The 11,161-nt window shown below is 42.1% G+C and overlaps 1 protein-coding gene across 1 annotated transcript; it reads right to left on the reverse strand.

The window, feature by feature from the left end:
• Positions 1 to 327: 327 nt before the first annotated feature.
• LOC143774681 (olfactory receptor 5B21-like) lies at positions 328 to 10,342 on the reverse strand. Its single transcript, XM_077262433.1, has 4 exons — positions 10,316 to 10,342; positions 10,160 to 10,247; positions 9,105 to 9,191; positions 328 to 1,274 (listed from the first exon to the last, which is right to left on the reverse strand). Exons 1-4 carry the CDS (start codon positions 10,340 to 10,342, stop codon positions 328 to 330), a joined length of 1,149 nt encoding a protein of 382 aa, XP_077118548.1.
• Positions 10,343 to 11,161: the final 819 nt, after the last annotated feature.

Genomic DNA, 11,161 nt, shown 5'->3' on the forward strand with positions numbered 1-11,161 from the left:
CAGATTATTCCTAAATTGTTCTAGAAATTCCATATTTATATTATTACAATTGATTTATTTTGTGAAATCATTAAACTGTTAATCAGTACCAGATAATACTACTAACACATCATCGATAAATCTACTCCAGTACTATATATTTGATATTGACAGATTTTTGATGTTATAAATGTGTTCCTTGTCCTAAGCTGCCAAACTGTAAAAAAAAATTCAAAAGTTGGAGCCATTGTCGTGCCGATCGCAGTTCTTTTGCTCTGGGTTTCACAGTGATCACTTCCAAACAGACTTCAAACTTCCTTATACATTGATACAAATTAATTTTCTTTTTTAAGAACTTTTTGTACACTTTGCTAACAGCTTCTGAACTGATGATATGATGGTCTTTTTCACATCTTGGTTCCTCAGACTATATATAAAGGGGTTCAGCATTGGTATCACTGCTGTGTAAAAAATAGAAGCAACCTTGTCTTGTATGGATAAGACACTGGAAGGAGAATGCAGGTAGGTGAAAAATATGGTTCCACAGTAAATCACAACACATATGAGATGTGACGAACAAGTGCTGAAGGCTTTTTTCCTGCCCTCTGCTGATGGTATACATAAAATTGAGCGAATGACTAAGTAGTATGACAGAATAATAGTCATCAATATACCCATTCCCAAAGCACTGACTATAAAGAAAGTGACTATGTCACAGGTAGATGTTTCTGAGTAAGACAACCTGAGGATTAGAGGAGCATCACAGTAGAAGTGGTCAACTTGGTAGGACCCATTGAATTGAAGACTGAAAACACAGCCAGTTTGTATGGAGGACTGTAAGAAGCCAACAGAGATGGAAAGTAAAACAAGACATAGACATTTCTTCTTAGTCATTATGGAGACATAATGGAGAGGGTGGCAGATGGCAACATAGCGGTCATAGGACAAAGTGCAGAGAATAAGGGCATCTATGGAGGCCAGACCAGCATAGAAGAAAAACTGGAGAGCACATCCTTCAAAGGAGATGGTCTTCTTAAAAGACACAAGGTCGGAAAGCATCTTAGGGGTTATGGTTGATGAATAGAAGATATCCACCATTGAAAGATAACTGAGAAAGTAGTACATCGGATTCTGGAGGTTAGAGGCATTGTAAAAAATAGCCACCAGGGCAAGGTTTGAGAATATAGTGACAAGGTAGATGAAAATGAATAATATGAAGATGACAGTTTTTAGTTTGTCATCATCAGTCAGTCCAGACAATACAAACACGGCCATTTGTGTATTATTAGAGACATCTGTGGTGACATTAAAATTAAAGAGTGTAATACATAACTAGAGGCAAGAACGTAATCATAAGGCACAATCATACTACAAAATTTTTCTTGAAATTCAAAATATGATTTTCAGGATTGCAATCACAGGAAGTGTGTTGAGTTATTTTTCACGGAGGACTCATTTAGTTTAGTATTTTCTCTTTTTTTTACTCCATGACCTTAATCTTTTTTGTTTTTAAACTACTCGTTTAAATGGTTCTGCCTTTGATATCCATGTGCTAAGTCTGCTCTCATTACAACCTCGATAGATTCTTTAAAGAGAACTGCCACCTCTTGATATGCTATTTACTTGTAGATGTAGTGGAAATAGCAGAGAAATTCTATCTAGGCAGCTTACTGGGGAAGCAGTAAAACTAGTAAAAAAATAAATTTGATTCTCCATTCACCAGCTAGTTTAAAGTAAATGGGGCAGTGCAGGAAGTCATTACTGTCACCGCTCACCAAGAAGTGAGTGCATTGCAATCACATCCCAGCACAATGATTGACAGCCTTCTTTGCCCACACATGCTACAAATATATATATGCAGGTAAATTATTTTTCTGGAGTGGGCAGATTCCCTTTAAGATAGCCACTAGAGATGAGTTTACCTTGAATTTTTTGAATAATTTGGATTCTCTGGAATCTGCTTCTTTTTTGCAATCTGCCTTGTCCAGGAGATCAGGAATTAAAAAAAAATGATACTTACCTTGCCACCTACTTGTCCTGCCAATTGCCAATGACCACCATTCATTCCTCTACAATGTCCAGTCTATTTTTTTCTCCTTTGAGCAACAGCTCTCGCAATTTTGCCCTCCTCGGCCTCACAGAAACATGGCTAACACACTCTGACACCGCCTCCCCTGCTGCTCTGTGTTACCGTGGCCTCCACTTCAGCCACACCCCTTGCCCCCGCAACAAACATGGTGAAGGAGTGGGTCTTCTCCTTTCGTCAAACTACACCTTTAACCCAATCCCACTTCTACCCTCCCTTATCCTCCCTTCTTTTGAAGTCCACTCTGTCCGCATCTATTCTCCCTCCAATCTCCAAGCGGCAGTCATATACCGACCTCCGGGCCCAGCCACTGCCTTTATTGGCCAATTCTCCACCTGGCTTCTTCGCTTTCTCTCTATTGACATTCTCACCATCATCATGGGTGACTTCAACATCCCCACTGATACCCTTCAGTCAACAGCCTCCAAACTTCTGTCCCTTACTTCATCTTTTATACTTACTCAGTGGTCCTCCGCAGCCACCCACACAGACGGACAAACCCTAGACCTAATCTTCACTCGTCTCTGCTCTCTATCTATCTTCACCACCTCTCCTCTCCCTCTATCCGACCACCATCTGCTCATTTTTTCATCCCTGTCCTCCTCACCGTTCAACCATGTCCAGCAACATGCACACCCCCGCAGAAACCTTGCACACCTAGACTCCCACACACTCTCTGACTCTATCCTACCACTGGCATCCATATCCTCACTCCATGACACAGACAGTACAACTGCTTTCTACAATGCCACTCTTGCATCAGCTATTGACACGGTCGCCCCTCTTGTTCATGGCAGAGTGTGACATATCAATAGACAACCCTGGCACAATAGCACCACTAAAAAGCTCTGGCAACTGTCCAGGGTTGCAGAGTGGCATTGGAAGAAAACACATTTGCAAGACGACTTTCCTGCGTTCAAACAGGCAACACTCGATTTAAATCTGCTCTAACCTCTGCTAAACAGGCCTACTTCACAACCCTAGCCTACAGCCCCAAACAATTATTCAAAACCTTTAACTCCCTCCTCCTCCCCCACTACCCCCTCCAACTTCCCTCATATCTGCTGAGGACTTTGCCACACACTTTAAAAATAAGATCGACCAGACAAAGCAAGTCTTCATTGTTCAACCACCACAACCCCTTTGTATACCAGACCAATGCCCAAACCCCATAACCTCCCTCTCCAAGATCACTGAAGGGGGCTTAATTGTCTCCTCTCCAAATCACACCTCACCACCTGTGCGCTTGACCCCATCTCATTCCACCTCCTCCTCAACCTCACCACCACACTTATCCCATCCCTAACCCACCTCTTCAACCTAACACTAACTTCTGGCACCTTCCCTTCTGCTTTCAAACATGCCACAATCACACCTATCCTTAAAAAGCAAACCCTCGACCCAACAGCTATGTTCAACTATTGCCCAATATTGCTGCTTCCATTCGCTTTCAAAATCCTGGAGCAGCACATCCCCGCTGAACTTTCCTCCCACCTCTCATCTAACTTGCTCTTTGACAATCTACAATCTGGTTTCCACCTCCATCACTCAACTAAGACAGCCCTGACCAAAATCACTAATGACCTACTTACAGCCAAAGCTGAACGGACAATACTCTGTACTCCTCCTTCTAGATCTGTCCTCTGCTTTTGACACAGTTGACCACTGCCTCCTACTACAGATCCTCTCCTCCTTTGGCATCAAAGACCTTGCCCTATCCTGGATCTCCTCATACCTTTCCAACCACACATTCAGCATCATCCACTCCCACACTACCTCCTCATCCCATCCTCTCTCTGTTGGAGTCCCCCAAGGCTCTGTTCTAGGACCCCTAATCTTCTCAATCTATACACTTGGCCTGGGACAACTCATAAAATTCCATGGATTCCAGTACCACCTTTATGCTGATGACACTCAGATCTACATTTCTGGCCCAGGCATCACCTCTCTGCTGTCCAGAATCCCGGAGTGTCTATCAGCCATATCCTCCTTCTTCTCCTCTCGCTTCCTCAAACTCAATGTGGACAAATCTGAACTCATCATCTTTCCTCCATCTCATAGATCTTCCATACATGACCCATCTATCGCAATTAATGACATCACGCTTTGACTTTAACCTTTGACTCAGTCCTGTCCTTCAAACCGCACTTCCAAGCTCTTTCCACCACCCATCCCCTCCAGCTCAAAAATATCTCCAGAATCCGTCCTTTCCTCAACCGTCAATCTACTAAAATGCTTGTGCATGCCCTCATCTTCTCCCACCTTGACTACTGCAACAGCCTTTTCGGTGGCCTCCCTGCTAACACCCTTGCACCTTTCAAGTCCTTCCTTAACTCTGATGCCCAACTAATTCATCTCTCCCCGCGATACTCCTCCGCTTCCTCCCTCTGCCATTCTCTTCACTGGCTCCCATTCCCTCAGCATATCCAATTCAAATACAAATTACTAATACTGACCTACAAAGCCATCCATAACCTGTCTCCTCCATATATCTCTGAACTAATCTCCCGTTATCTTCCCTCAAGTAATCTCCGGTCCTCCCAAGACCTCCTTCTCCCCTCCACACTTATCCACTCCTCACCCAACTGCCTCCAAGACTTCTCCAGAATATCCCCCATCCTCTGGAATTCTTTGCCCCAACACGTCTGACTATCAACCACATTTGGATCCTTCAGACGGAACCTGAAAACCCACCTCTTCAGGAAAGCCTACAGCCTGCACTGACCCTGCTGCCTCCTCATAACTACCAAAGCTGTACAATGTAAGCCCGCAAGGGCAGGGTTGTCACCCCTCTGTATAAGTCTTTAATTGTTAGTTTGCTTACTGTAAGTGATATCTATAATTTGTATGTAACCCTTTGTCATGTACAGCAACATGGAATCAATGGTGATATATAAAGAAATAATAATAATAATATCATCATCTGCCTATTTATTCTGCAGTGGGACTTTCAGTGACTACTATACTTTTGATGTTAGAAAGCCACGACGTGCTTTGCCCGAGGACTAGTGATGCCTCAAGTGGCATACATCATGAAGTCAGGCACCAGACGATAAAAGAGGCTGAATGAGTTAGGGGCCCAGAAAATACCCTGCTGTGACAGGACAGGTGAGCAATGAGGAGGGTGTTATGTTTTTTTTTACGCGTTATGATTATTATAATTTAGGATTTGAGATCCCAAAGTATAATAAGCAATTTTGTTTACATCAAATAACTTCCCTGCAAATGTTCTTTCTAAATTCAAATCAACTGCTGAATTTTAGCTTTGACAGATTCTTTTATCCCTATTTACCAATCCAAATTGCACTAAAGGATTGCATTCTGAATGGCGTTATCATCAAAGTAGTCGACAACTGTGAAAAGGTCATGAAGGGCTTGGCAATGTAGGCTAGCTTGACAGTGTATGGCGGTCTTCGTCAGTGGTTTCACTGTAGTCTTGGTGAAAAGCCTATCTATTTAAACCCCCCTGTAGGAAAAACAATATTTGCTATCTTCAGGAGACAAGGTTTCTTTACCATGAGAGTTATTAATCAGTGATCAACCGATCTCCTAAGCTGGAAACAGAAAAAAACTGACCAATACATGCCAACTAGTGTGAATAGGTGTCAGCTAACTTAACAGTTCAAAGAAAATATAAAGCGGCTCTGAATTGTTTAGTGTGGTACATCTGGAAAATTGTAACTGCATTACTGCCATAGAACATTGGTTAAATTTTTAAAAATTGGAAATGCTAAATTTGCGATAGGAAAATCTACAGTAAAAAGAAAGTACTTAGCACATACACTCACTGGCCACTTTATTAGGTACACCATGCTAGTAACGGGTTGGACCCCTTTTGCATTCAGAACTGCCTCAATTCTTCGTGGCATAGATTCAACAAGGTGCTGGAAGCATTCCTCAGAGATTTTGGTCCATATTGACATGATGGCATCACACAGTTGCCGCAGATTTGTCGGCTGCACATCCCTGATGCGAATCTCCCATTCCACCACATCCCAAAGATTTCATGTTGTTTACGCCAAATTCTGACCCTACCATCCGAATGTCGCAGCAGAAATCGAGACTCATCAGACCAAGCAACGTTTTTCCAATCTTCTACTGTCCAATTTCGATGAGCTTGTGCAAATTGTAGCCTCAGTTTCCTGTTCTTAGCTGAAAGGAGTAGTACCCGGTGTGGTCTTCTGCTGCTGTAGCCCATCTGCCTCAAAGTTCGACGCACTGTGCATTCAGAGATGCTCTTAGGCCTACCTTGGTTGTAACGGGTGGCGATTTGAGTCACTGTTGCCTTTCTATCAGCTCGAACCAGTCTGCCCATTCTCCTCTGACCTCTGGCATCAACAAGGCATTTCCGCCCACAGAACTGCCGCTCACTGGATTTTTTTTCTTTTTCGGACCATTCTCTGTAAACCCTAGAGATGGTTGTGCGTGAAAATCCCAGTAGATCAGCAGTTTCTGAAATACTCAGACCAGCCCTTCTGGCACCAACAACCATGCCACGTTCAAAGGCACTCAAATCACCTTTCTTCCCCATACTGATGCTCGGTTTGAACTGCAGGAGATTGTCTTGACCATGTCTACATGCCTAAATGCACTGAGTTGCCGCCATGTGATTGGCTGATTAGAAATTAAGTGTTAACAAGAAGTTGGACAGGTGTACCTAATAAAGTGGCCAGTGAGTGTAGATTGGCCAATGTATATGAGCCCAACTGCAACATCAATGAGTGCCTGGAACTTTTCAGGACAGATGTAATAAAACATGAAATTTACAACCTTACCTTTATAATCATGAGTGTTTTTCATTTATTCTTTCTTATTATACTCCCTAATTTATCTCCTGAATTATATCATGAACTACAGACTTGCTACATGCAATGTACGATCAAATGTTCTTTTATTCCAGCCAAGTTTAATTCATTTTGTTAAATGAGTTTTTCGGGAGGCAAAAAATCAGAGTCAATAAAAATCAATTTCATGAACAACTGCAATTCTTTTTTTATGAGGCTTTCCCAAAAAATTGTCTTAGAATTTAGAGACAATATTAGAAAGATCTAGGGAATGACTGAGGAAAAGGAGACCCCGTGCGTGCTCTGTTATCTGTATGGTCTGACTTAAATATACAAAGATATAAATCCTGAGCTCTTTATATTATCTCATCTACCCCAGGAGGATGATTCTGTGCAGAGGTCCCAGAGCTGATTATTGTGGCCCAGACACAGCCCTGTGTGCTTTATTATAAATAATGAAAATATTAAATTAATTTATTAAAATTACCTGAAAAGACTTCTCTCAATGGATCTTTGTGTTAGTTAAGGTCAAAGAATAATTCCAAGCAGAGCCCAAATATTGGGATTTCAGAGACTTTTAACCCCAAACTTTCATTAACTACAGGTAATAAGAACAGCTTATCAATAAAATAAATGTCTAGTAGATAAAATGTCTTGCTTAAAAGATCCCAAAAAGTAACAAAATAAATTATACTCAACCAGTACCATCTTTTTCTGGTAATGTTCTGCTATTTACTACAACTTTACCGGTTTGTGCTTGCTACCTGTAGTTCTGGTCTCAATGCACAAGAAATGGTCATAAATGTTCCCCTAAACAATCACTAGTTAGACAATTATTGCCTAAGTGATGAGCGAGCACTAAAGTACTTGGATACTCGTAGCTTGAACCAAGCAATTTCTGTTGCTTGGATGCTCGCTTCCAGAAATAAGTATATTGGGAGTCAAAAGGAAATTCGAGCATTCTTCTCGCAGACCCTACACAGAGGTCTGAGGGCAGTGAAAATGTTGAAATGGATGGAAAAAGTGATGAATGGAAGGATAACAGCATAGGGAAGGCCACTAGAAGCATCTCTGACTCCCAGATTGCTGCTGAGACCAATGGTCTCACACTTTTACTCCACTTTAAGGACTGACAACAAAACATTCAAAATCAAAGAGAAATTGGAGTTTACAGGAAAAAAAAGTTAAAAAACTTTGTTTCCTGTATAATGACTTGTATTTATGACTAAATTTAAAAACTATTGAAAAAAATAATAATTTAAATAAACCAAAATTGAAATTTTTATAAAAAAATTGGAAATGTCAGTGTAATTTATGATGGAAGCAAGAAGTGCCAAAAAGCATGGACTCAGAGACACAGACACACCCAGTATTATACATAAAGGCGGGCCTCATACACATTCTGAACAAATTGTTATGTAATGGTCCTACAAAACTCATTATGGCTATGTACTAAGTGCAAAGCATTCCAAAGGCAGCCTTCCTTCCTAAGAATCAGCCCTTCCAGGACCTTCGGTGACGTCACGGTGACGTCGCGGCTTGTGATTAGTCGCGCGAGCGGTCACATGGGCGGCCGCGCGACCAATCACAAGCCACGACATCACCGCGACATCACCGCAAGGTCCTGGAAGGCTGATTCTAAGGAAGGAAGGTTCCCGCTTAGTACCAGGGCGCATCAGAGGGTAAGTATAGCGATATTTTTTATTTTAATTCTTTATTTTACACTTAAATATGGATTCCAGGGCCTGAAGGAGAGTTTTCGCTCCTTCAGACCCTGGGAACCATTGGAAACCCAATGCACTGCATTGGGTTTCGGCCGACCCCGACTTTTTTATAGGATCGGCCGATTTCACTCGACCCGACTTTTGAAAAAGTCGAGTTTCGTGAAACCCGACCCGATCCTATAAATGTAAAGGTTGCTCAACCCTACTGAAGGGCATTTTGGAACTGGTATTCCACAGCAGGTCTCTGCTGCTTACAAAGCTTGTGCAGTGTGGAGTTCCAGGGTGTGGTGATGTCTCACACCAGTTACCTACTCTGCTGCAACTTTGCCAGAGCAACGGCAGCTGTAGCTGACATGCAGAAATCGGCACTGAAGCAGCTTACCTTGACCAAAAATTCTGGAAAATCAAAGTAGGTTTTCAGAATCCACTGAACTACAAAGTTGAGCACTTGGGCCATTCATGGTGGATGTGTGACTTCGCCAAACTTTACAGCCACCACCAGGTTTCAGTTATTATCACACACAAAAATACCTGGTTGAAGGTTGAAAGACGAGAGCCACGGGTCTGTCTGGTCTGTTGTGCCTTTCAATAAATCTGCTGCAGTGTGCTGAGTGTCTCCTAGACAATTAGCATAAGCAAATACTGTTGCATCTTCACTGAGTTAGTGCTGCAGAGCTACTGGCTGATGTGGACAACATGCTTTGTAAAAAGCAAATTGGAGATGGAGGATGAGGAAGAGCAGAAATTAGTGTAATAGGTGGAGGAAACCCTGATAGAAGTAGTGTCAACAATCCCTGGCATCGGTAGCACATGTGCCGTGGTAAGGTAGGACTCAACCGTGGCCTCCACAATGTTCGTCCAGTGTGCTATCAGGGAAATGTAGCGTGCCTGGTCATAAGCAGTTGTTCATGTGTCGGTCATTAAGCGGACCATTCCAGTAACCACATTATTAAAGGCATGGGTGATGTTCCTGCACACATGCTGGAACAAGATGGGGATACCACATTGAGAGAATAAGTGGTGGCCTGGGACCGAGTATGAAGGACATGAGTTGATAAAAATCCTCCCTGTCTATAAGCCTAAACAGCAACATTTCCACAGCAAGTTGCCTGATAATACACTTTCAAGCATTTTGGCATGTGGGTGAGTAGCTGGGAACTTTCTTATATGTTCCAAGGCCTGGGGTAGAGACAGCTCAACTGTGCTGGGACAAGGATTTGGAAGTGCCTGATGATGGTGCCTCAGAATGTACAAGGACAGATGCAGGGCGGGAGACATCTGCATCAGTGTAATGTGATGGACAGGGGATTGGCAAGCACCTAACACAGCAGAAGAGGCAGTGGTGTAAGCCGCTAGCACTAATTATGGACCCAGACATTTGGCCCACCGAATCAGGTGCTTAGGTGACATGTGCCTGATCATGCTGGTGTTGAATAAGCTTAGATCCCTGATGATTTTGGCATGGTACAGGTTGCAAATTACAATTTATTTGTCTCATAACACTATTTAAAAAAGTCCCAGACTGGGAAACACCTAACTCTTTGACGGGGAAAATTACAAGTGCCGGTACTCTGCGGAACAGTTACCCGCCTTCTCCCTCATGCCAACTTCCCAGGTAAGGGCAAGGATTGCATCATCAACAACCTCATCTTCCCCTGCTGTACCCTGGTCCTCCTAAGTTGGTGACCAAACAACAACCTGTCTTATTGGTAACTGTGTCTCATCATCATCTACCTCCTTACACAAAATTTGCCATTCCCCATCGCCATCTTTTTGTTACCATGGCTGCTCTAAATTTTGTGCATCACTAAACAGCATGTCCTCCTGTCCTTCTTGGAACATGCAGGGTGAGAGGCCAAAATCAAGAAATGATGGTGTCTAGATCTCCTCAGAGTGTCCTAGTGTTTAATCAGTGGTCTCCTGGGACTCGACATGGTGGGAGGAAGGAGGATCAGGGTGAGGTGCAGGACAAGCAGTATACTTTGACTCTACAAGTTTGCCAATCCTTTTATCATTCTTGCAATGCTGTGACCCCTCATCTATGCACTTTGTATACCTTTAGGTGATTTATTCTTGGTAAAGTTTATTTAATCATTCATTATCATTTGAACGCTATATTCTTATAAATTAAGTGCTGCATATTTTTATTGTGCACTTACTCTTCATTTGTTGTATTTATACATTCATATTTTTGCACCCTGCCGTTTTTTTGACTACTATATTTATAGATAGGGATGTCAAGAACCAATAACTTTTTCATCATTGCAAGGTCCACAGAATCTACTATCTGATTAATTTGTCTGGGTCAGAATTTACAATATATTTACATCATAACTTTTGCACTGTATTCTTCCGTCTTCATTTATTTTATGTTGTCTGTTTTGTAAAAAATGATTTTAAATTTATATGTCTCATCCATGCTGATATCATTAAAGATTATTTTGCCATTTCATTATTGGTTTTGAGCTAGGTTTGCTTGCGTAAGTGTTACAGTTCTTTTATTTCCTGCTAACATATTCACTAGTCCATAATTTATGCTATTACTTTCTTTTGTAGGTGCCAGTAGAGGTCAGGGAGAAAGTTATGGA

The sequence above is a fragment of the Ranitomeya variabilis genome, chromosome 5, assembly GCF_051348905.1.
Source record: "Ranitomeya variabilis isolate aRanVar5 chromosome 5, aRanVar5.hap1, whole genome shotgun sequence".
NCBI lineage: Eukaryota > Metazoa > Chordata > Amphibia > Anura > Dendrobatidae > Ranitomeya > Ranitomeya variabilis.

Bases quoted from the DNA above. Each gene is read 5' to 3' on its own strand.
- LOC143774681 (XM_077262433.1), bottom strand. From the start codon at position 10,342: ATGGCGATGGGGAATGGCAAATTTTGT. The intron at 10,248-10,315 runs GTAAGGAGGTAG...TCACCAACTTAG, and splicing joins TGGGGAATGGCAAATTTTGT to GAGGACCAGGGTACAGCAGG. The intron at 9,192-10,159 runs GTAACTGTTCCG...CTAATTGTCTAG, and splicing joins TGGCATGAGGGAGAAGGCGG to GAGACACTCAGCACACTGCA.